This window comes from Phlebotomus papatasi, chromosome 1 (genome assembly GCF_024763615.1).
Source record: "Phlebotomus papatasi isolate M1 chromosome 1, Ppap_2.1, whole genome shotgun sequence".
Taxonomy (NCBI): Eukaryota; Metazoa; Arthropoda; class Insecta; order Diptera; family Psychodidae; genus Phlebotomus; species Phlebotomus papatasi.
The window spans coordinates 39677097-39705026 of NC_077222.1; the positions used below are offsets into that span (position 1 = coordinate 39677097).

The following is a 27930-nucleotide window of genomic DNA, read 5'->3' on the forward strand; positions in this document are numbered from 1 at the left end:
CTAAATACTCTCGAGGATCAGCCTAAATCGATTTACGCAGTAAGTTTTATCACACTTATCTAAGACACTGACAAAAAAGTTAATTTTGTTGCACAGTGTTTATGTTTTTGAAACCAAATTACCAGTGTCTACGAAAATCTGATAAAAAAAATTACTTACACTGGTAAAATGTAGCTATAATCAAAATTCTTCAAAAAGTGTTAAATCTTTCCTTTTAAAATTTAAAATTGATAAGGAACGCATTTTCCGACTTCCAGTATTATTTTAACAAATCTTACCATAGGTCATCAACCTTCTCTGACACCTGTAGATTACGAGTGCAACCACAAATTGCAATAAAATCTGTATTTGCGTAAATCATTGAATAAATAAATAAGAAAAAAGAATTCAAACACAAAACAGTTCAAAATTATTGGTTATAAATAACATTAGCTTTTATTTAAATACATTAGTTCCATTTCTAAAGTCGTTTTGACATTTTTTTTTCAAATTCCAGCCTTTCAGAAACCTATCCCAATGATGAGTTGCTGGGAGGAAAATTCCACATCTTCTAGCAAGTTTCATTGTTTAACTTGGCATTTTTGTCATAAACTGCAAGAGACGTTAAATCACAATTCGAAGGAGGTGCGCCGTGGAATAATTTTAATCACGCTTAGCATTATTTTTGAGCCCAATCTTTATGTGCCACGAAGGAAGACAATGTGCCAGTGCTGAGTGAAAGAATGTTAATTCATCTCGATGGCATTATCTAACGCATTGAAATCTCTTGATGAGCTTGTCTCGTGCAGTCGCAAAAAAGAAAAGATATGAGATCAAAATGTCAACAGTTTTGAACCATGGTGCTCTTTCCACACTATTTGGTCATCATGATGAATGTTGAGGAAAATCTAGTTCAATCGGATGGGTGAGAGTGATTGGTTGAGAGATGTTATGGATTGACCACGATTTAGTTGATATAGAGCATCTTTTTGGTCAGGAATTAAATATCAATTAGTGATGGTTGCAGTGTTGAAAGAGAACAATTTCCCTAATACCACGAGAGCACGGAGATATTCACTTTGGCAACCATTCAGAGGGGGCCTTTTAAAATATTTTCAAGAAGAAGTCCTCCATGCGGAGCCAAGTTCCCACACTCCCACTCCCTAGTTCTTCGGAGGAGATACCCAAGAGTGAATCTCTTGCACATTGTGGAAGCCAAGAGTTGAGCTCCATAGCTTAAATTCGAGAAGCTCTAAGAGGGATTCTTAACGGTCTAATAGTACAACCATGAATGAGGTGGAAGTATGGTATCGCCAGTGACTTAAACATCGTGATTTCCACCATCTATTCCCTGGCAAGTGTGAGAGGGAGTGAGAGAGACTCGATGATGACCCCATCGAGTTGCAATCTCTTTGGCACACACAGATTGGCGTCAAGCAACCTTAGATCTTCCTTTCATTTTCATTCACCGTCATTCACGTTTGGACCACAAGAAAGACAAGTTGTGTGCCTCCGTGTCTACCACAGAATCCAACATCAATTGGTGCACCAGAGAGTGAGAGTGAAGCCTTTCTGTGAACTTCCTTGTTCATTGTAAAAGTCCTAGGATATCCATCCTGGAAAAATATCCTATACACAATCACCATCCATGATCGTTCTTGGAAGTATTTCTTGAGGATTATAGACTTAAAATTCCCCAATTCTAATTAGTGCATTTTAATGCCCCAAATTGGAGCTTTTGATCCCTTCTTGATTTCCCTTTCTTATGGACAAAGTTCTTGTGATCAGTGTGTGATTGTGTAGTGAAGTGTCTCTCTGAGGATTAACTATTCTTCCGTGCTCTTCTATCTCTTCTCTGGGAAGGTGTTTTTTTTTCTGGAGGCTAGGCAAAAATGGGATTTTTAGTATATTTAATTGGTAAGTATGTTTCTTTTTTTTTTGGATGTTCTATCCCCACAAATCCCGTGTTCAATAAAAGATTTTGGATCTACTTGTTCATTCGAGGGCTCTCTTACTGGAAAACAAAATCCTTAAACTTTACAAAAACGATACGACCCAGGGGTGCTTTTCCATGCTTCTTTTCCAATTGGTCAAGTGTTCAATTCGTTCAATTGATGAGATTTTTTTAAGTAAATTGCCTTTTAAAAGTAAACTTTTTCCACTGAATATTGGTTTGATGAGAAAATCAAACACAGAGCCCTTACATCATAAAACCGCTTTAAGAATGAGATAAGGGTTTTGTCAAATTAACTATCTCAAAAACGTATTTTCACTGTTCTCAATCGAAATGAATTACATTTATTTAAACAAATATGATTTAGAAATTAATAGAAATAATAAATTTAGAAACTGATACAAAAAGCAAATGAGCAGTAAAAAACCATAATTTTTTACGAAAATGAGTAGGGCGAGTATGGGAAGGTTTTCAGGATTCGTACACATTCTGATTTAGAACATTTTATATAGTTCCCATATTCCTTTAATGAATCTGATGACCTATTTACGGCAATATATTTTAATAGCTGTCTTAAGTCACACATTTCTTGAAAACATTAAGTCAGATTAATAAAAGGAATATGGAAAGAATATAAAGTGTTCGAAGCCAGAATGTGTGCGAAGCCAGAAAAGCTTTCCTCTATAATTTCATTAATTAATCTATAGAGGGAAGTGAGGCACCTTTGAAATTGGAATTTTTCACCTATTTTTAAATAAATTTGAGCCATATCATCATATAATCTAGCTGCACAAACAGATACAGAAGCTAAATTGCATTATAATATGGCTCAGTTCCATTTTAAAATAGGAGAAAAATACTAATTTCAAAGGTGCCCCACTTCCCCCTATAATATAGTTGCAGCTAAAATGTAATAATTTTCTACTTTCCTTTTGCCCACTATCGAATAATTTCCCTGATTTTAATGCTTTATTCAAATTGTTTACAGCCCTTCAATAAATAGTTCAATTAAATTCTGGGCATTAGCATCAACAAAAATTTAGTTTTGTGTAAATGATCCATATAAATCTATGCCCTATTTTATTCCACGCCTAATAAACTTTTATATAATTTTTTTTTAATATTTTGCCACTTTAGCATTACCAAATCAAAGTCTAGTATTTCCTCGGCATTTGCGATAATTTAATTAATCAAAAATTTTCATTATTCAATTTTTGAAAACTTATTAAAATCGAAATAATACCTATTGGAAAAGAAACACTTGTTGGCAGTTTCGTAAAAATAATAAAATTTATTTAATGTATTTAATAAAATTCATATAGGAAATATGAAGTTTTTAGTAGTAGTTTAGTAAGGAGATTGAACTTTTCCTATAAAATGAGATTTTCAAATTTCGTATACCAAACCAAGGGCATGACATTGCCTATGTCTTTCTTATAAAATTTCCATCGTGCCATTTTTTTTTAGATTATCAAAAATTATCTAGTAAATTATTTAGTTTACGTATTAGCAAAGAAATACAAAATAATATATAATATAAAATAAAAAGTCAAAGTAATACGGGAAAGCACGATGCTTTCGGACGACTTAAGCTTCAAACAATCCATTTTTTTTTAATATTTTGTTTTTAATGAATTTGATCCATTACGGAGTTATCACACTAGAAAATTTCACATTAAAGTTAAAGTGAAAAGTTGCTCATTAAAACTTCTAGAACCACTCGAAATCGCTGATTTAGTCAGGACACATTGCTAGAATTGCTCAATGTCACGATGGCACACGAGTTGTCATATAGGTCTTTTTGTTTTTGAAGCATTTCAGTCGTTTGAGCGAAAATGTGCGATCTTAGTGAACAAGAGGAAGTTTTCCTCCTTTACGTTACTTTTATGTCATGTAAAATCACCCACTAAGCGAGAATAAGGAGTATGTTGGCGAGAGATTGGCTCCTAGCGCGACCTTTATATTGTGTCTTTGAAATTTTCTGGGGCGATTTTTTTGGACATAATAATTTTCTCCCGATGACTTCGGGGGAATTCAATGAGTTGCTTCTAATCGTAGGACTTTATTTTCAAAAGAAGACTACGAAAATAAGGGAGCCAATATTACCCAAATCCCCACTGAGGTGTGAGTTCCGGCGATTGGCGACTTAATTTGTCGCAAACGGCCTCAAAACCATCAAATCAGCTGCCTCTATTTTTGTATGAAGAAATATAAAATGCAGATCGAACACATTTTTGTTTAGCTTTTTTCTTATGTATCCTCTGCACCGATCTTTTTCAATGTCTTTTGTCCTTTCTTCATCTCGTGCGCGATAAATAGTAGGTATTAGCACTACTTTTTATCACTGACTGCAATAAAGTAGTACCTGATGAAAATTTAATGAGCAAATTTTGCTCATAAATTTGCTCGATTCTCATTAATTTGCTCATTAATTATCAATCGTATTTATACTATTTTAATCTATTTAAACCAATTTTTGTGACTCGAGTCCATTTTTTTATCACTAAATGAACCGATTTCTAAAAGCTCTTGACGAAAATTGCACATTAGGACACATATCAGCAACAATTAATATGAATCACATTAAAATTTTAATGTGAAATTCTCTAGTGTGATACCACAGTTATAATATTATGTTTTAATAGCTAGTCTAGTGTATCAAATTTTCTGAAAGGAGCCATGGGTCAAACCCTTTTGGAATTGTCGCTTGTATCATCCGAAGGTTGCTCTCTTACCCCCGTTTCATAGTTAACTATGGGTCCCGGTAAAAATTCCATAAGCTAAAAACTCGAAAGTTAAAACCCCGAATGCCAAAATCCCGAAAGCTAAAAACCAGCATTCTTAAAAGTGTCGTAGCTACTCCCACGATTGCACCCGCGCTTGCTGGAAGCATAGGGAAGTTTTCTCTGTCCTGGAAATTATTCTACACATTATCCTCCATATAATTTCATCCCTTTCAGGATTTTGAATAATCCTGATTTTGGCTTTCGGGACTTTGACTGTCGTGATTTTGGCTTTCGGAACTTTGGCTTTCGGGATTTTAGCTGCTTCCGGTTAACTATAGGGGGAAGTGGGGCACATTTGAAATTGGCATTTTTCACCTATTTTTAATTAAAATTGAGTCATATCGTGATATAATTTAGGTGCACAAATAGATTGAGAAGCTAAATCACACTTTGATTTGGCTCAGTTCCACTTAAACATAGAAGAAAAATCTCAATTTCAAAGGTACCCCACTTTCAAAGGTGCCCCACTTCCCCCTAAGCCTCAAATTATTAACTGACTTTTGGATATACCTCATAAAATAAATACGGAATAAAAAAATACACTAAAAATGGTCGCATTTTTCAGAGCTATTAGTACTGAAAGAATGCCAATAGGTTATGACTCATGACACAAGTTCTTAATTCCACTAGGTGTTCCTTTTACCCTATAACCCCAGGAGCATACAATGAATTAAGTGGTAGAACTCCCGTTCTATAATACAAGTGTTTCTGGTTCAAATTCACTTTAAGTCTAAAGTTGAATATGACCGAATTATATCCAGTGAACTTCACTGGGGCTTCAGACATATAGGGCTTCAGACTGATAATTTTATTCAATTAAAAAAAAAAACAAATCATATTTAGAAAAATATCTCTTGCAAGAAGGCTTAATGTTAGTACATCTAAAATTATTCTGTCTATCTAACATTCTGCTAGTTTAAATTGGTTTATAATATAAAATTTAAAAATAAACAAATAAACAATTAAATAAATGATTAGTAATCCAAGGAATAAATCTTAAATCAACTATGACACAATCAACATTTAGAGGATTAATTATTACAAACTGAAGCTTCTTCAACAACCACAAAAATGATAAAACCTTAAAATTTATGTCATTGGTCAAACCATGCTATCTCAAATGACTAATTATGTGAATCTCTCGCAACTCTGATTATTTCATCATGATTTTTTTTATATTCCAAGCCCAGCAAAAATCTCCCAGAAAAACCCATTGCACGACATTTCAGACGCATTCGAGAAAAAGATCTCTTTCTTTATCTAACTTTTCTTTCCTTCTGTCTCTGTCGCCCTCAAAAGATAAATTCTCAGTGTAAGGTGAATTTTTAGCAATATTTTTCCACTGTGTGATTTCGCATTTAATTTGCTGTATTGCCTCCCATTCATTTAATTCACAAGAAATGGGTAGTTGCCAGATTATGGGTAAGGTGAGGAAGAGAGACAAATGAGAGTGTCGAGGTTCATTCAAACCCACCCGCATAAGGCAATAAATCCCAAAAGAGATAATTATAAAATGCATGATTGCAACATGCCCACCTCGGGATTTTCACACCCGGTGAGAAAATTGCAAAGGCAATATCTTGTTAATGCTTCTAAAGAGGTTGTGGTTTGTCTCTCAGTGTCTTTGAGATTTACGATCACAATTTAATCATCAATTGTGTGTGCATTTTAGAAGCGCAGTCGTGGCCACCAAACAGCCTGTGCCCATTTAAAATAAGAAGCTATTAGAGATGTATTTGTACCTATTCAATTCTTATAAATGATGATCTCTCCGCACAACTCTTTACTCCTTTTGACCACTTCTTTGACGACGTAATTGCGTTGTCATCATTTTTCCATAGTTATTCTTTTGCATATGCAACCCATTGAATGCATCCCAACGGCATTGACTTATGTTTTGCAGAAAAGTGAAGGAGATCCTCCATCGATAAGATGCCATAGCGTACATAGAGCCAATCTGGCCAATCGGCATTCAGTCAAGATCGCTTGGAAAGAATTGTGCAAAAGATCACTCTCTGCATCTTCACATTCTCAGTTGACCCACAATTCACATGATCGCTCTATTTTAACCTCTCTTGGCAAACATTTCCCACCCGGTGATCTTAACACCCATTAATTGTGATCGACGGTAGCAAGATCATATACAAGATCATATATGATCGGCATCCAGCGATCGCGAAAATCACTAAACATTCTTTATGTTGATGGCAAAAACCGACACAAAGTCTCAAAACATGGGAACAGCGATCCCGCCATCGTTTTTAAAAGACCATTTCACAATCGTCTCTACAGAAATCTGATCACTCTGACGATCACTCTCCACCACGATCAAAAATTGGTCTATGCGGAAAATAATTGGTACACCTGTCAGACACAAAAAAATCCGATCATCATCGAATCTCTTGCATCACGCAAAATGTTTCTTTTCCCGCGCCAGAAATGACCCAAAGATCACTTTGCTAAACACACTTAATCAATTAAGATGATTTATATCGTGTACGAGGCAATTGATGGTAAATACTGTGAAAAAATTTATCATGTGTAATTGGTGGCAGATGAATAACACCTCGCGTTTTGCAGTTCAAGCTCTTTTGGGGCGGAAATTATCTGGCAAGAAGAGATGTTTATGAGTTGCATCACTTTCGCCGTGGTCTTTAACACAAGAGATGGGCAAATTTGTGATTAGTTGCATTGCATGAACATGAGAATGGATTACAGCATCATCATCATCATCGGCACATAATATACCTAACACGGAGAATTTCTCCGACTTCCTATTTTTGTGTGTCAGACGCCTCGTGAAAAGTTGAATGCGCGCACACACACCTGAAAAACGCATGATGATCGCGGGTAATCACAGTTATTGAGCATAATTTCCCGTGGATATTATTCTGATATAGGAGTGCCAAAATAGGCGATTATTAAATCTGGGCCTTAAAAATTCAATATACATAGGGAGAAGTGGGGCACCTTTGAAATTGGAATCTTTCACCTATTTTTAAATAAAATTGGGCCTTATCGTGATATAATTTAGCTACCAAACAGATTGAGAAGCTAACTTATATCACGATAAGACTCAATTTTATTTAAAAATAGGTGGAAAATTCCAATTTCAAAGGTGCCCCACTTTCAAAGGTGCCCCACTTCCCGCTAACGTGTTTCTAGTCATCTTGATTCAACTTCTACTAAGAAAAACCTCTTAACTCTTTAAGATTACAAAGTGCAAAATGAAAAAAATAAGCAGCTGATCCAAAGTGCCAAAAACTGCTTAAAACAAACTAGGCTTAATATCCTTTTTAATAACTATATTCATCCATAATCTGCAAAATTTCAGTTAAAGCAGGGGCATCTCGACATTTCATTTTTCCATACCTTTTTGCATAGAGGCACTGAAGACTATTGGCAAGTTTTTTCCTAAAGAGAATTGACTTATCAGTCTGATATATTTCGAAATCGTGCATTAAAATCTATCTGAAAATACATATTTCATAAAGCTCGCCGAAATAATACAAGAACTATGAGTAAATTTGTTTAAATCGCGGTGCAATATCTGCAAAATTTTTACAAGGAAAAGTGAAAAATATCTTCACTTTTTATTAGGCTTGATGGGCCCCTGGTTAAAGTTTCTTAGAATACAAGTAGCGCAAGGCTTTTTATATAATTAATAAAGTGTAATTAATGAGTCTATAAAATTTCCCTCTCTCTCACCCTCTTAGTTTAAAATTTAAATTGTACATGCTAGTGAGAAAATTATAGTGAAAAAAAATCTTAAAATTTTGTAATAAAAATTTCACTGAAATCTTAATTAATTAAATTACTGAAATCTTAAACGGCACATATAAGGACAGAGTACGAATTTATATATGCATCTAATAGTAGTTTATTCTAAAATTTTATTTAAGAATAACAAATTTTATATTTTCGAAATGAATTTTTTTACTTTATTTCTTTTTTTTTGTTCTTTAAAGGTAATATTTTGTCAAGGTTACATTTTACATTAGAAAAGTTGGTATGATTATGATTCAAATGTTACTATCAAATAAAAAGATTATTGCCTAAATTCTTTCAGAACAGATCTTTAATTCTAAAGAGTCAATTTTTGTATGAGTTAGATGAATCACAGCACAATAAACTATGCTAAACGAAAATATTAAACTTTTCTTATTGTCTAGAATTTTAAAATTTCTTGTAAAAATATTTTTATCTTTAAATAGGTAGGGGAAAGCTCGCTACCTTCGGATAACTCAAGCTTCAACCAATCATTTTTTTTTCAATATGTTGTTAATAAATGTGATCCATTGAGTAATATTATATTTTAATAGTTGGTCCAATGCCTCAAATTTTCTGATAAAAACCATGGGTCAAATCCCTTAGAACATAGAAAAAATTAGTTGTCTCAAGCTTGAGTCGTCTTAACCCTTTAACGGGTAAGACCGCCTCCAGGCGGTCTTCACAAAAGTCACATTTACAGCGACAATAAAGGTTTTATTTCTTTAAAAGTGCTGTAGTGTCATCGGTAATAGTCTTATAAACATCTTTTGAAAGTTTGAACTCATTTTGACTCTTCGTTTTGTTGCTAATACCAGTTTTGCGTGACAGGTCAGAGAAAAAGCAACAAAAAATATTTGTGCAAAAAAACTCATTTGCAATTTCCATAAAAATACCGACTTAAAGTTATCTGACTAAAATAAATTTATTTTTTACTGAAAGATATGTCATTCTACTTTGTATATTTTATTTAAAAAAATTGAAAAAACTAAAAATGTGAATTTTAGAAGCAAAAAGAGTTTTAAAAAAAATTTATATTTTCTCACCTAGCTCCTAAACTAAAAAGGATAATGAAGAATGGATGGTTTTTTCGACTTTATTGGATCATAATTATCCTAGAAAATATTGTTTTAGAACTTTTTTTCGCATATTAAAGAAAACACCGTTAGAGGGTTAAAGTAGCGCACCTTCCCCTACTAAATTACTTTGAAATGGATCTATAAGATAAAGCCCAGATAAGTTCGCTTATTATTTAAAGTTCATTTTATAAAGTAATCCACTCTGATAATTACGTTCGTTTTTATAATTAAGCAACTTCTAACCCAAACAAAATATAAAGAATCTCAGTTAATTATCAAAAAATAACCAATCCATTAAACACATTAAACAAGTAAAAAAATGTTTTGGAAATGCTAAATTATGTAAGGAAATTTTTGTGTAAATATTATAAATTCGGTATAGCATAATAACCAACGCACATTACTTTTGTTTGTAAACATGTTTGCAAAATTTCTTATGAGAGAGAGCGAGAAGACTAGATCTACATTTCATTCGGTCTCATTTAAATTTAAAAAACATATTTACAAAACAAAAGTTTTTGTACGCTGGTCATAATCCTCAACGCACAATAACTTTTGTTTAGTAAACATATTATTGACATTTCAATGAGAGTGAGTGAGATCCAGATCTAGTCATCTCGCTCATTCTCACTAGAAATTTTGAAAACATGTTTACAAACAAAAGTTATTGTGCGCTGGTCATAAACTGTTACAATTACTGTTGATGACGTTAATGCCGTTAATGAGTTTCCAGATCTAAGTGGTTTTAAAATTTAACTAAATACACAAAATAATTAGTCAATCAATAAATTGCAAGATCTTCAATACAAATGCATATCAGTGTTGATGAATGACCCAACATACAACTATTAAACTTTTACTTTAAGAGTAGAAATGGGAGCATATCAAGGGATCATTAGGATGGATGGACATGATTTTATTAATTTACAAAAAAAATAAATAAATAAAAAAACATAACAATTTTGACAAAGAACGATAGAGTTGAGCAAAGAATAATAAATGCAATGTTTGGTTTCCCCAGGGGCCTCTCAACATTTCATTTTTCCATACGTTTTTGCATAGAGGCACTGAAGACTATTGGCAAGTTTTTTTCCTAAAGAGAATTGACTTATCAGTCTCAGATATTTCGAAATTGTGCATTAAAAGCTATCTAAAAATGCATATTTCATAATGTTCACCGAAATAATACAAGAACTACTAGGAAATTTGTTTAAGACGCGGTGCAATATCTGCAAAATTTTTATAAGGACGAAAAATATGTTCACTTTTTATTAAGCTTGATTGGCGCCTGGGTTTCCCAAAGTCGTCTAGTACTTACATCCTTATAACTCTATAAGTTTGTGAGAGATAGCTTACTATAGGAGTAACTTTTGGAACAACTGTGATAGATAATATTCGAAACTTCCAGAATCGCAAAATCACATAGAGTATGATACAACTGGGGGATATTTGTACACAATATACCGTTGTTTGCACCAATCCATTAGAGAAGATAAAATAGATTCACATTATTCGAAGGCATGAATTTTCGAAGGGAGAGTACTCTTCCCTACTATTACCCCATATTTATTACTGCCCCAGTTTCCCCTAAATCACATTCATTGCGTTCTAATTCGAACATAGTATTCCATTAATTAATCGCCCGTTACTGCAGGTTTATAAGCTCTTATAATTTTTAGGGGCCTGTTTTTTTGCACTATACACAATCTCCAGACGAATTATTGCGAAGTCGTCGCGTAATAGAGAAAAATTAGACTGAAATTGATTAGCTGGGTTATTGAAGATGAAGAGAGCGAAATAGTGTCAGAAAGTGACTTAATTTGACTTTGATTGAAGAACAAAGTCTAAAAGTGATCATGTAGCACAGTTCAATCATCATCAGCATGAGGAAGTGATTTTTCAATTGACAGAAACTGCAAAATATGAAGGATTAACGACTTTTTGATGTTCAGATGAAGATGCTGAAAAGAGCCTCAAAAAATAGGACAGAATTTGCAAATTTGCAATTTCGTCATTCATAGACCAACGTTGTTCACCTTAATGAGTTCCTGATCGTGAAACACTTCATGAGACGGAGAAAAAAAATCCATAAAAGTCCAAGAGAGATTCATATTGTTTCCACTTTATACATGGTAACAATTAATCAGAGAAGTTTGGTGTAAAACCGACACTATACAATGAGTTCTTCGAGAAAAAACGGCAAATGCAGAAAAAATGTACATATAGGGAACATGGTAAAAGAAAAAATTATTACAAATCTCACACAGCATTATACAATTTGAATAGTTTTACTATTTCTATATATGTTGTAATTTTGATTCCAAACACTCATACTGAACATCAACAACAGTCGTACAATTGAAATCCAATACTTGCCGACATGGAAGTAAATTTCCTTTCACACATCATCATTGTGCGCATCATTTTTTCTCTTGCACCTTTCTTCTCCTAACTCCTGTATGGCGGTATTTTGTCAGACAAATTGCGCGGGAGGAGAATGCGATGAAAAGAAAGAACTTAATTACGTTCCAAAGATGATGCGAATGGTGCGAATCCACTCTGACCACAATTAGGAAATCGATCTCGCAACAATCGAAACTTCTTCGTAGATGATGCTTTCACTCTTCTTGCCACGGGAAATTGTCAGGAGGGTGGACAGGTGTCAGTCATGAAAATGACTTGGAATCAGTCAAATTTCTTGCAAATCACTCAACATCTATACTTATTACAGTGGGAGGATGTTTTATTTGCCTTTTTTGATAAACTAATCTTGTCTTGGCACTAAGCATCTTCTTATTGTTATAAAAGAAAATGGTAAATAATTTAAATCTAAAAATATACTTTTGATATATTAATAATAGATTACAAATTTGGGGCATAGATTGACAAAAAAAACTATAATTTCTTCTCTTAAAGAAACCCACAAATATCTAGAAATAGCGATATTTAAAAACTTTCAGATAAAGAAGGGCGGCGTAAGTGGCACTGATTCACGCAAATATGATCTTAAATAATGTAATTTAGTGTAGTTAATTTTACTTTTAATTCAGTAAATTGAACAGATGATTAGTAGAAACAGTCCGTAAATGTCAATCATCATATCAAAATTAAGAAGTAACGCGTAAATTGATGCTGATGTAAAATGTAAATTATGCTAAAAAGTAGGAGAAAATATTTTTAGTCAATAAATTTAGCAGTTTGATCAGTAAAAACATCAAAATTGGTCAGTAAATATAATTTAAAATAATCAATAAAAACTTCCAGTTTAAAAACTAATTTGAAAAACTAAAAATTAATCAGAAATTCTTTAAACAAATCCAACGCCGGCAACGTCAAGATAGTACGCAATTTTAAATGATGCCTTCTGCCAATAACATATTAGTAGGGGAGACTGAGGCAATACTTGTCAAAACGCATATTTAATTCCTTCACGAGCTCTGGGAAAACTTGAACGTTTTATAATGAGCATATTCTTATAGGAAATTTGCTGCTTTACAACATTGCAGAAGACTATTTTCCTCTATCTCGAAAGAAATGTGATTTTCGAATAATTTTCTGAAAGTCGATTTTGTGGAGATTCTCAAAATTGCTGGGGCAAATTTTGTCAGTCTTCGGATAATTTGTGACGTTTTACTCTCACAAACGCTAAAAATATCAAATAGACATATTTTTATAGGAAATTTATTCCTCTACAACTTTGTGGAAGATAATTTTTCTCCATCTTAACGAGAAATGTGCTTAAATTGAACTAATCAGTATTGATATTTTCTGTAAGCCAAATGTTCCAAAAATAGAGCTCAAAATTTCATTATTTTTTATTTTGCATAATCCTTCCTCGAATCTCTTGAAACTTTGTAATTTTAAGAAGGTTCATGAAGGCTATCTATAATAAAAATTTCAAGCCTCAGTCTCTTATTTTAGAAAATAATAAATAATGAAATTTTCGTTTTGACTAATTTGCCCCAGTCTCCCCTACACGATCTCCGTTTTAACCCTTTAACGACGAGACAGTTTTCGCGGACTCAACAATAAAATCAACAATAAAAATTAAACCAATGAACAAACCCAGTAAAAGGTCTTATATCTGGCCTTCGAAAAGCCAACAGAGTTTGGTTTGGTGTATTTTTTGTCTCTATGAACGATAAGGACAAAAATAGCCTATAAATTTAAGTAATTTTTTGACAAAACTAATGAATGATAATTTTCAATCTAATGAAAAATATTATGTTTGAGTATTGTAGTTTCTTTTCCCAAAAACGTTTTTCTTAAAAAAAATTGGAAGTATAAAAAATATTTAAAAGTTATTTTCATTGAGAATTTAAAAATTCGTCATTTTTGAGCTTACAAATTTACTATATATTTAGCTGGAGTCTTCCAAAAAATATCCTAGATTTCTTCAACCTTCTACTTTGCAATTACGTACAAACATTAAGAAAAAAATAACTTTAGTTAGGCAGGAAAAATTATTTTCTTTATGGGACACCGGTGTTCCAATCGTCCTTAAAGGGTTAATATTGAATTTTTAGCCCTTCCGAGATTTTGGCGTTTGGAAGTTTGTTTTTCAGAATTTTTGATTTTCGGGATTTCAGACCATTCGGGATTATGACCCTTATAGGAACTTCAAACCTGACATTTATACGGGCTTCAGACCTAAGCCTTAGACATATGAGGCAAATGAGCAATACCATTCTGAAAACAAATAAAATCAATTGCTATTTAGGATTTTGAGACTTTCGGGAACTGGGCTAAACCTCTAGTCTGAAGACCGCTATTCGGAATTTCGACCCATTCGAGATTTGACCTTCCCGGGATTTTAGCTTTCAGGATTTTAGCTTTTGGGATTTTGACCAGGACGTAATATATTAATGTCATTTTCATCCGAGGAGTGTCGTGTGTATTTTCTAACGAATCTAAATCCCAGTTTATCTTCAGATATGAAATTTTTAATAATTCCTTTATTTACAATTTCTTTACATTCGTTTATAATATTCACAAAATTAAATGTGTCTCATCTGACAATAAACCGATCTTGGCTTATCACTATATTTTATAATTTTAAAATACTGTTTCTTAGGCTTAGGGGAAACTGGGATACCACCATACACGGGGTAGCACCAAACACTGCAATTGTTTAATCAGATATTCGACTCCTGATGACAAGACTTATAGAAATTTACAGGTATTATAGAGATGCTTGTCTACTGAAGAAATGGTCGAGATAGTCCAAGAAGTTTAGAAATAAAAATTAGTGTTTGGTGCTACCCGTTGTTTGATAGTGCCCCAGTTTCCCCTATTGTTAAAATAGGTTCGCCCTTTAAGGACGATTGGAAATTCGTCTACTGTATTCGAAATTTATAAGACTTGTATTATAAATAAGAGTACCTTACAACTCGACAAATTAAGTGCCCTAATGTGATAATTCCACAAATAGATTTTCTAAAATGTCATAGAGATACAACTTATAAAAACGATAAAAACCCATTCAAGTTGAAGTTTTTATTAAGTTATAATAGAAACAAATTTTCAACAATTACCACAGCGTGATACACTCATAAACATCTTAGTTTATTTAATATAATTCCTTTTTTGGTGGATTTCAAGTAGTACTTTCTTTTAACAACTGCCACTGCATATCCGATTATTTTATTCTTCATCTGCCAAAGTTTTCATCGAAAGTATTTTGAAGAAAAGGTGTATTGCATAATAGACATCTTCAAGAATTGTCTATATATGGATATATCTTGTAATGTTTAAAATTAATTGGTACTAAACAAAAACACAATCAGTTTCACATCCACGATTTCATTTATCGACGTTTTATAGAGAAAGGCTTAAGAAGTACCGAAGATAATCATGCGATGAAGCAAATTGCAGTAAAGTTCAAAGCTCTGTATATCACTCTATTAATAGATTGAGTGTTTCGTTGATTAATTGCTAAAGGTAGGTTTTACTGAAGATGCTTAACAAAAAAGCACTATTCAGGAAAAGATCTGAAAAATCAATAAGCTTTGATGAAGATGAGTGTCTGACTTTTTTGTGATGCGTCATGACAAAAAAAAAGCCTTCAAAGGTGCACGAATGTCTGCCCCCTCACTGAAGAAGATAAATCACTAATTTGCCACAATATCCCACATATAACTTTCCCTTTTTGTGTATATCTTTTGCCCATCTTAAAAAAAAAACGGACACAATGATGAGAGATCACCCACAAGAAGGTTTCCTGGATCGATACCGATGGCAAAGTTCCATCCATTTCATTGATTACAATTGCTCAATTAAGCTTTTTTTGCTGGTATATTATTTACTTACTTATACCAATTCAATTTTCAACTCAATGCAATCAACAATATTCCACAATGCAAAGTTGGTGTGTATAGTGCCTCGAGAAAAGAGATGCTAAACAATAATAAAACAGAAATAATGAAAATTGCTCAACCTGATCCAGAAACCGTTTCATGTACACAGCATTTGAGATTGAAACTCTTGCAAGATCGTCATTTCATTTTCCACCGTTTCATGCCAAATATGTGTTACATTTTTCAATTTTCAAAACATTAACACGTATGCCAATGAATTCAGATTTTAATGATCATAGACAGATATTGCCACATTTTAGAATACGTTTTTGGTTGGTTTCTTACGAAAATGTTTCAAACATGTTTTTTTTAATATTTAAGAAAATGGAAATACAGTAAAATTAAGATTTAAAAAATGTATTAACCGTTTTATGTTAGGATGCGGCACACTTTTCCGCCACCATGTCTGATCAAGGTATTTTCCATTAGTTGATATTTATTTCATACTACTTTATCACAAAGTAATACAGGCTATGTTTACAACATTTTATACTTAAATAGCTTTTCAGAGCCAAGTTTTATTAAATCGGTTAAATCTTAATTAAGTTCGAAGGAATTCTTCAAGCCATATAGAAAAGTTAGTGGTCTAATTCGGATAAGGTATTGGTCTTACTGGCCTATATTCTAAATTTTTCAAAACAATTTAATTTATTAACATCCAAAGTTTACCTTAGCCATCATATAAATACATTAGACTATTGACTTTGTTAATCTTCTTTGTGATTTTTTAAACATATTTTTCATAAATTATCAGAATTCAGAAATCAAACATTTATTTAAATAGAAGACAACAAACTGGAATCTTCACTCCGAAAAATCATAAATACTGCAAATTCTAAATAATAAGAAAAGATATTTTTATGACTAAAATTTTCAGATTCCTTATTGTTGAACCATAAAGATTAAACATTATTTTAGCCGAATGACTTATTTCTTTAAGAAACGGCTTAATGCCTATGAAAATTATTTATCGCCTATATAAGTGTTACCTAAAGATCTAACCATTACTCATTTACGAGATCCACATAAAATATATCTCGTCTGCAGTTAATTTATTCATGTGTTAAAACGGTTAAAACATGGTGACAAAGTGTTTTCGTGAGAAAAGATTAATGGAAATTAAATTCATAGCATCATTCAAAATTATGCCATTACGTCAATTTTATTGCAACATTTTTAATTAATTAATCTTTGGCATGAAAACATTAAGTCATTTAATTTATTATTTTTCAACTTGAACGTAGATATTTAATATTTTGAGGATTCGCTTTCTTTCAATTTTTCTTCAATTAATAACCTACTCAAAGTTGAATCTTCAGACACATTTATTTAAATTTTTAACAATAGTTGTCACAACTCTAAAAACAATTTGCTTGCGTCATTTACAATCTTCCATTTCCATATTAAATTCCAAAGGTGACATTTAGTATTTATACTATAATTTTTATTGTTCTGCAAGTTATATCGTAGTATCTACAAAACCGTCTATCGATTACCAGATATTAGTATATATTTTGTATTAAAGTCTCACGAAAACTTGATTCAGATTAAAAAGTGTTATTCCAAGATGATGATGTTGATGCACATCGCTCACTCGATATCACAGAGACCCAATTTTGGGTAAAAATTTACTTTGGGTGTATCAGATGTACAATTTCTCATCCTAAACTCTTTTACTGTAAAGGAAAGGGCGGCAAAGTGCCTCAGCTATATCCCAAAGTTTCGCACTAAAAGCGTCTACAACACACTAGGAACATTTTTTAATGCTTTTTTAAAGAAAATTTCCCCTGTCATTGCAGGCGGAAATGTAATTTTTTCAAACGCAATTTTTGATAAAAATTGTTTCTAGTGTGCAGAGCAGACACCATATTTATCAATAAAAATATGCATTATCTAAATGAGCAGTGAAAAGTTAAAATTGAGCAGTAACAAAAAATTTGAAAATTCGTCCAAATTTTGACAAAGGGAAAATAAAGGGCTTTTCATTCTATCTGCAACAATTTTAAATATTAAATATCCAAATTAGACACATTTTCGTAAAGATTTTAGTTTTTTTACTGACCATAATTTTACTTTTTATTTTTTTTATATTTCACTGGTTCACAAACAATTTTAATTGGCTTATAAATCTCTTAAAAATTGACAAAAGCACCATAGGGTGGAGCAACCACTTATCGCCATGTTTAGGAAAAACGGGAATTAATTTTATTATCACTTTTGAACCCTTATTTCCAGATAACTCAAATTTGACACAAAGTTACTCAGATGTATTAGCTCCAGATTCGTCAAAAAAGTACTACTCCAATTTAACGCTGGACTACTTAAAAAATTGATTCTTATTAACAATGCAAAAATAACCACTTCGTCGCCACTTTTTACCACTTTTCGCCAGTTTTGTAACCATTTCTCGCCACTTACTTGAAAAAGTTCAAACTCTATTATTTTGGGCAATATTATGCAAAGAATACATTTAGTATTTCTCTTTCCTCATAATCACCCTATCATTACTCACTTTAAATTATTTTTCTTCGCTTTTATTTGAGAAATCAAACTATTGGATTAATGCAGAAAGTAAACAATGCAGATTTGACAATTGAGAATCTACGAAGTGAAGTTAGCGTCGCCTATTAAAAAGAGATGGCAACGGGTGGAAAAATTGCACCAAAAAAATACCACTTTTCGCCATGCCTAATTTTTATATAAAAATAATATAAAATGTAATGATTAATTAAATATATACAAATTTTATCTATTCCACAAGTGTAATTAAATTCAATAGACAAATTATTTATCCAAAAAGGTAAAATTTGCTTGTTGCAAATTTGATGACACTTAGTATATCTGGTAAGAAATATTGGATTCTATGCACTTGCTTAAAATACTGCTCTAAAAAATGCTCAAAATCGTAAATCCAAAACGAATAATTATTATTTTTCTACTCTATACGTAGCAGCAGTATAAATTTAAACAACTTTGCGGCTCACTTATTTCATAAATCGCGAAAAATAGCGATTTCAATATAAGTGGCGAAAAGTGGGGCACTGGCGAGAAGTGATGATTCCACCCTACGTCATAAAATTGAATTTTGAACAAAAATTAAAAATCTGTTCATACCGATTCACTACAGATTCATACACTCAGAAAAATATTCGAGTAAAACTTACTCGAATCGATATTGAATTAACTCTTTTTCGTTGTGATTTTCGATTAACTATATTTTAGAGTTGATTTTACTTCTATTTAGGTGTAATATTCGGAAGAGTTGTTTTAAATAATTTTCATTAAATTTACATGACAAAAGAGTGTAAATAACTTTTTAAAGACTGAAAATAACTCGTTTTAAGAGGTAAAAAAATCCTTTTTAGAGGTAAAATAACTCTTTCAAATCCCAAAATGAATATATTTTGCTATTTTGTGTTTTTTTTTATTTTATAATTTTCTTTATTAATATTTTCTTCCCTATATTCCCTGTTTTCCGGGCGAAATATCACGAATGATGTATGCACATGTCTTTATGAAGCAATGTTAGGCATACTTCTAATTGATGTTCTATATGAACTTTGTCACACGAAAATCTTCTTGACTGAAGTATATTCTTAAAATGAAAACATTTAAGCATATACTTCAGTCGAGATGAAATTTTACATCGAAAAAGAGTAATAATTACATCGATATCCGACGAATTAATTGAACTCGCACGAAGAGTAGTTTCAACTCTATTTATTAAAATTTACAATGAAAAAGAGTAACAATTACATCGATATTCGTAGAGTTAATTCAACTCTGCCATAGAGTTGTTTTAACTTTTTAGATTTTTTCTTGGTGTACCGAATTGGTTCTAGTTCAGATTTGGCAGGCATTCAAAGGCCATCGCAACACTATCAAATTTATCCATATCGGTTAATAAATAAGCTCTCAAGAGTCGTTTTCACTCTTTACTTTGAAAAATCGTCATTTGTTTGTGCATGAAATTTTCTAAAAACATGCCATAAATTTTAAATGAAGGGGAAGACTAAAATAAAGAACATGTTAATAATGCGCGGGGTTCTCTGAGGTTCCCAGGATACTATCTCTAACCGTTTATACCGTTTAGCCTCTAGCGGATACGCGGACAAACGTTTAAACAACGAAATATCAATTTTCAGAAATCGTTTTATACGCGAAAATATTCTAAAAATTTGACTATCTGAGATTAGACAGTGTTCTCCGAGGTAACAGGTGGAATTGTGCCCCTGTAACATTAAATAAGCTATATTTTAAAAGAGAATACTTTCAGACACTTCGTCTCACGTCCATTCAAAAACTTAGTTTAGATGGTTTTGATGCTTAAAAAAACCCTCCAATTTTACACACACTATATTTATTTGGATATATAATATTTTATGACTTGTACGCTCACATAACTTCTCAAAATAATTGGACGTCATGAAAAGGTCTCTAAAGGTTTCAAATGCACTGACTCTTATATCAAAAGTCTGCATCACATTGAAAAGGTAGAGGAGAGACTCCCATTTAGACGGTAACCAGGTGAAAAGAAATCTAGCAAAAAAGTACTTTTTTGATTGATGTGATCAGATATAAGGGAGTCTCTTCTTTAAATTTCACAAACATGATGTTGATGATGTTGCAACATGAATGCATGATCTTGTGAATGAATTTATTACTCAGTGTCCCGTGAAAATAGACCAAACAAGATCGCAGCCCATACACACCACCCGATAAGATGAAGAAATGGAAAAAAGACCAATGAGGTAACAATTGAAGCAGGAAGATACACAATTTTGTGATTAATGTCCCAAGTGGAGAATCAAGTGAAAAATTTTCTCCATCGAAGGCGAATCGGGCATTTTGCAACAATTCCCAATTAGTGAATAAGGTGAATTAATTGTTTGGCTATTGATGGGGCGATTAATTGCAAATTCCTCCATAAAGTTCTTTTGTCAAATTCCAATAAGACACTGGTGGGACAACTTAAGAGGAAAATGCCGTGCTAATCAATGTCGTCACCACTTTCTGTGTGTACATAGAGACCAAAGATTGATGAAGATGAGGCATCATGTTGAAGATGATGCAACCATCCGAAGACTCTTAGTTTTACCTCGTGAATTATGTGAGATAGTCTCGCGTGCTATTTTGCAAACGAAAGTTCAGCGTCTTCTATTCACATTTCTTGCATCAAAAGACAGTCTCACTGGGTGAAAAATGACTGGGAGTCTCTTTTGGTGATTGGTAAAATACACTAAATTATAAGGAAATTTTAAGTTTCTTTTCCTATCATGGTAAAAAAATAATGCAATTGTGTTATGCGATCATTTTATATCACTTATACGAAACTAAACAGATACTAAACAGATGTTAATGAATTTCCCAATGTTTTTTTAGGCCAAAATTCATTTGTGAAAACAGCATTGTATCACACACAAGTTTAAACATCTAACCTTAAACGTTTGAGTTTAAAATTTATCTCGCGAAGTATAAGCTTAAGTGTTATTATTTCTTTAGAGAATCAAATTGATTTTATTTTAAAAAGATCACAGCATCATTATTATTTTAAACCTTCAAAATTAAATTTTAAAAATGTATTATTATCATAGAAGTACTTTGATAGAAGTATCTGCAATTTAGTTACGCCATAATTCTTTTAATAGTCATTTATTTTATTTTTTCTAATATATATAAAAAATAGATAAAATTTTATTGAAATTGAAAAATAAAGCAAAAAATTGAAGAGTTTTATCAAAGTTTGAATCTGTTATAGAAGATGTGACATTATCATTAATGTTATACACTCTTTCTCAACTATAAGATCAACTTAAAAAAAAAGGTTTATTTTGGACATTTAACGATCCTTTCGGTAGATCAAAAAAATCATTTTCAAAAGTGGTATTCCTGCCAGTCTCTATCTGCAGTCTCTTTCTTGCAAAAGTGTTTTATTTAGTTAATTCTTTATAGTTTTCTCTCACGAAATATAAGTTTAAGTATTGATCTCTTTTTAAGGGCGAAAGGGGCAAAAATTGAGGTTTACAAAAAAAACCCTTTTCTGACTTCTTTGAGCAAAACATAACTTTAGAAAGGAGTAAAAAGAAAAATTTAGGACACCAGTGTCCATTGTCCTTAAAAGCTTAAACTTAAAGGATCGATTAGAGATGATTTTCGAAGTGACAGAATCACAGCGAACAGACTGGGTTTTTCTACATGGTCATTGCTTTTTTACGTCTTCATTGCTTTTTTACACGTGGAAAAAATATTTTAAAAAAAAATTGCGGTACCAAACCAATTTTTGCGCCAATTTAATATTTTTCCGTTTTCTGACTGAGACCAAGATCAAGATCAAGAAAATTTCAATATTTTGGTATTCTGAAATCAAAAAATCAAGATCAAGATGTCAAATCTGTCAAATGTCTTGGAATCTTGAAATCCAAGACACAAACCGTGTTTTTATCAAGATTTGCAATTCTGGAACCAATATTTCAAGGTTTCAAGACGTCAAATTTCTTGTTTTCTTGAAATAATTCCAAGAACCTCTCGGAGGTGCTTGGAATTTTCAAGATACTAACAATTTAAAGAGTTTCATGCGGAAATTGTTTTTGATGAAGAATATTTCTATAAGAGATGATACAAAAAGAGAAAATGATTATGAAAAATGCTATATTTGATCTTGTAATTTAATCGTAATGGTACATATTTCTAGATGTACGTTTCGAAGTACAACGCCCTGAGAATACCTGCAAAAGAATAACATCTTGAATAAGCATTTTCGAGTTTATCACATGTCACAAGTTTTGTTTGCACTTCTTTTATTCCCGATTATGGACTGTAATATATTATTTAATACAACATATAATTAATTTTTCTAATTTATACGACGAAATTTCAACAAATTCGGCAAAGAAATGAAGATATTTGTCAGAAGTGACGTGTCGTTAAGTGTAGAAAATCTTGAAATCTTGCTTCTTAGCTAAGACATTTTAAGTTCCATTAATGTTTCGCGTCAGAATATGAAATCTTGATCTTGGAAATATTTGATAGCTTGAAATTTTGATCTTGATCTTGGTCTCAGAATTGAGGCCATTATTCTTTAAAAAGAAAATGATTTATTAGCAAAATTTGTCAAATCTAACCACCTCGAATTAAGAGGAATAAGCAATTGACCGATCAATTGCTCTTTGCTCTTTTGTCAAGGTACTTATAATCGGAAAATTTTGCTAATATATCATTTTCTTTTTAAAGAATATTGTCTCATAAGGCGTAAAAATATCAAATTAGTCCAAAAATTGGTTTGGTGCACCAATTTTTTGATTATTTTTTCCACGTGTAAAAAAGCAATGAAGGTGTAAAAAAGCAATGACCATGTAGAAAAGCCCAGTCTGTTCGCTGTGAATATTCTAATAGGATCACTGAAATTGTACTGTAATAAAGGATCATTTTCATCCAAGGGCTTTAATAGAAAGCGTTCTTTAGGGTCACAATTTCTTCAGAATGATGCTTTTATCCAAGAGATATTTTTTGAAATACTCTCTTTGAGATGGCAAATCGTTGACTTTGCAAAATTCTCAAACTCAAATAATTGAAAAATAATGCATAGGGGAAACTGGGGCACCACCAAACACGGGGTAGCACCAAACACTAATTTTTATTTCATAACTACTTGGACTATCTCAACCATTTCTTCAGTAGACAAGCATCCCTATAGAGCCTATAAATTCCTATAGGTCTTGTCCTCTCAAGTCGAATATCTGATTAAAAAATCGCAGTGTTTGGTGCTACCCCGTGTTTGGTGCTGCCCCAGTTTCCCCTAATCATTTTATTCTGGAATTTTAAGACTAAAGCAATAACCTAGGGCTGTACTGTGTTCCAACAAATTTATTCAAATTATCAAGGGAAAATTTAAAGTATCGCTAAAATTATCATACTAGAACAATAAATAAATGAAGATTTCTTCACAATTCAAAAGACTTATCTTACCAAATCATCACTTTTGAGAAAGAAGCACAGATTTTTTAGTCAGGGCAAGGAATTAAAATATCATTCTCCCACTCATCATGACACCTCAATGTCTTCGTCACAGTGCATGAAGTGGTTGAGTTTGAAGAGAGAGAGATTAAGAGAAGGCAAAATTGGCTAAGAATTGCAGAAGCTAAAACAATTAACTCTTCTTCATTCAAATCCCTCCGTGTGTTCAATTTGCTTAATTTTCAACTGTAAAATAATAATTTTCTATTGCAGCATTCGTCACAATTTCTTGTGGACTCCTGGAGGTTGCAGCAGGAAAACCATGGCCCACATACAGTCTCGAGAATATGCCAAGAACCAGCTTCACATGCAGAGACAAAATACTCGGAGGATACTATGCAGATGCTGAGACGCAGTGTCAAATGTTCCACGTATGCGTCAAAGTAGCAGGAGTTGGGGTAAGCTTAATCCAAGTGGAGTTTTCTCGAAGGACAACTCTAATCTAGCGCTAGCTCTCTAGGCTAGAGCTAGCTTAGAGTTGGCCTTTGAAAAGCTCCCCTTAATTATGTTGAACGATTGAAAAATTCATGGTGTATTTACACTCTCATTGATCATTTTTGCACTCCCATTCGTCCTCCTCCCGCGTAATTGAGCAATTTTACCACACTCTTCAGCGTGAAAGACATGATGAAGATGAGTTGAAAGATGAGGAGGTGTTTGGTAAAAAGGAAAAAAAAGTCACACACAAACTTCTTAAGACTTTTGGTGCGCATGAAAATTAGACTCACTTTCATATTCCCAAGAGACTAAACTGACCTTTAAAGCAGAAGCAATAAGACCAAACGTCTCAGTGAGTCGTGTTTCAGTGCGCTAGATAGCAAAACCACAAAGTAATTTTCAATGGGAGGAAAAAGGGAAAAAGATGTGAGCACGAGAGACACAATCAGAAAATGATCATGATTGAGTCACAACGGTGACCTCTTCGATTGTATACCACCAAGCACATGAAAATTGAGAGTAATTTTTTTGCTTCAGGTGCAAGATTTCCGTTTTCTCTGTCCAAATGGAACGGCCTTTGACCAGGAGGCACAGATCTGTGCCGATTGGGGTGATGTAGACTGTGAGGCAGCAACCCTCTACTATGGTAGCGACAACTTTGACCTCTACCGAATTGGATCGGGTTTCGAAAGCAAACGGGCACCATTCGCTGAAGAGGAGGAAGCCACCTTCCATCTTCAGAGAGCTGAGACAGGTGAATAGCTACTCTTTATTTTTTTTTTCACAAAAATCATGAGAACAATCACATTGATGAGATTTTCCCAACAATCCCAAACAATGGCATTTCCAAAAATGTAAAACCACGGCCAAAGGTACAATAAATCATAATCTCTTTAAGGTGATGCTCGCCGTGGTAAGCAGGTGATTGTGAATCAGAGCAAACACGCGCAAACTTTTGGGCAAAACACCTTCAATCGACCAGTGGCAACCACAAAAGCCACAACTCAGCCGCCCCAGACATCATCCAGTCAGCAGCCTCAGGTGAATAGGAATGAGTTTGCGTACAACGGAAATTTCTATCCGGGAGTCTCAAGGGCGTCAGAGTATCGTCCGACGCCACCAACGACGACGACAACCACCACTACGAAACCTCTTCCTGCAGCTCCCATCTTCCCTGAGCAGAAATTCAGTGGGAATGATGAAATCTTCAGAGGGTCACACAGTTCAAACTTCTTCAACAATCGTAATAACGGAAAAGAAGACTATGAGAATGACTTTAGTCCATCTCCAGCTACAAGCACCGTTCGACCAAGGCAAGCATCCGTAAGGATTCGTCAGAGAGGCAGAGGTGGCAGTCGATTCAGTTCAAATGTCAACAACATCAGTACTGCTCCTGAAAAGGCTCCATCGAGTACAATTGCATCTACAAAATTAGTAACTCCTGCAGTAACTGCAGCACCATCTTCCCTTCCGCCATATTTAGGCTCTCAAGGATCATTCTCCTTTACATCTCGCGATGCCTTCCGACCAACTCAGACACCAACCAGAAGTTCAATTCAGCCCGCTGTTGTAACATACAGGTAATTTTTGCCAGATTAAACTTTGTTTCCTGTTTTCTTAAGAAACTTTTTGTTTCTTGCAGACCACAACAGCAACAGCATCAACAGAACTTCCATGCAGTGTCATCCACAGCTAAACCAGTTAATCAAGAAACTTCAACATCTCACGAAATCTTCAAGATTCCATCCTCTACACCAGCCTACACAACTTTCACTCGCCAAACACCTGCTCAGTTTAACAGCCAACAGAACTTCAAGACATCTGTCGAACCCCAAAACTCCCCCAATCCTCTCATCACCTACACACCTTATAGTCAAGACGTTTCCAAGAGTCGCCAGTCAACAGATTACTTCTCAGGCAACTACAACGAAAAGAAGACAACGCTGCAAGCAAAACCTGCTGCAGTCACCACAAACTTCCAGGTTCCAACTACGCAGAAACCAACCCAAAAAGTTCCTCAAAACGACGTGGTTAGCTTCAACTTCAACAACTACCAGGCATCTTCTAATGCAAGGACTCAACTTCAGCCACAACAGCAAACATTCCAGGACAATAAATACAATCCTCACTCTAACTACGATCTAACAGCAGTGCAACAGAGCAAGTTCACTTACAACCCCTATCAGACGAATAAAGTTAGCCCCGCCGCCACAAGCAGCCCTATCCCTTCATCAACTGCGACGAATTTCTACTCCACCGCTGCTCCAGTTCAGAGTTCGTCACCCCGCGGATTCACATCAGCAGCCAGTAATCCAGTTGTAACAACGCCGAAACCAATCATCAATTATGATCGCTATCAGACGGTCAACCGAAATAGCGATAACTACACTCCTTCCACTGTGAAGAAATTCTCAACACTGGTTCCTAAAGAACTTTATGATCCTACAACATTCAAACCCACAACATACAAGAAACCAGTAGATGCTTTTGCTGCCATCAAAGCAGTTCAAGTGGAACAAGCAAAAACCGCAAGTCCCGTGAATTTCAACAAATTCTCAGCAGCGAGCTATCTTCCTAGTACAAGTACTCAACCTCCTATTCAAAAGACAGAAGATGACGAAGATGATGGACAATATCATCCTGAGTTGTACGAAAAGGACTTTGCTAGGCACAAAATCAACAACAAGAGAAGATTTGGAAAGCCATCAGGAACGAATACCGGCTTCCAGTTCGGAACAAACTACCAAGTGACTGCGGCCACTTTGCCACCGGTCAATAGTGCTGAAGATGAGTTCCTGAAGACAGCCCACTCGCAGAACATCGCGGCTAGTGGTAATGAACTGAGAGCTGAGAAAGAAAAGGCCCGGCATCAAGCTACAACCAAGTCAAACTCGAGGAGTACGACATTCTCCAAGGCTCCCACGATACCTCCAAATGCAACATCTACGAAAAAACCACCCCAGGTTTCAGCTGTTCCGAATGACAAAGATGCTAGCTACGACTATCAGTACTACGATACATACAGTGGCAATCCAAGAGATTATTCAGAATACGAAATAATTGAGGACTTTGGCAAAACAAAAACCAAGAGCAAGAAACACTAATAGGCCACCACTTCAAAGTCTTTCCCTAATCCCTCTCCCAAATCCTACCTAAATGCCACGCCAGTCAAATTCCTCCCTCCTCGCGGAAGCTACAAAATTCCGGACTTTGGTGCTTGGGCTAAAAAGACATGGAGGACATTAGATTAAACTGCCAGCGAGGAGGTCAACGGAGGAAGTTTGTTAAAATATGTATTCCTGTCTTCAGTCGGATATGAGAGCGAGATCTAGTAAAAGAAAAATATAAATTCTTCAGCCAGTATTTTTGTACGCTAGCTTTTAAGTGATAAAATCTTCTTGCATTAAATGCCGAGGTCCCGAAATGACGCGTGTAAATAGTGTTATTTGTTTTTTTCGCATGATATTTTTTGTGACATCATCGGATAAGATTGAAATACTCTTTTTTTTATGTCTAGAAATTGTACATCGAAATTTCAATAAATGTCATCAAATGAA

At 33.6% G+C, this 27930-nt stretch overlaps 1 protein-coding gene across 1 annotated transcript; it reads left to right on the top strand.

Annotated features, from left to right (window-relative positions):
* The first annotated feature begins 1414 nt into the window (after positions 1-1414).
* Positions 1415-27930, top strand: LOC129799689 (mucin-5AC-like). The gene is made up of 5 exons (XM_055843822.1): positions 1415-1896; positions 24149-24333; positions 24911-25127; positions 25272-25953; positions 26016-27930. Exons 1-5 carry the CDS (start codon positions 1872-1874, stop codon positions 27475-27477), a joined length of 2571 nt encoding a protein of 856 aa, XP_055699797.1. The 5' UTR covers positions 1415-1871; the 3' UTR covers positions 27478-27930.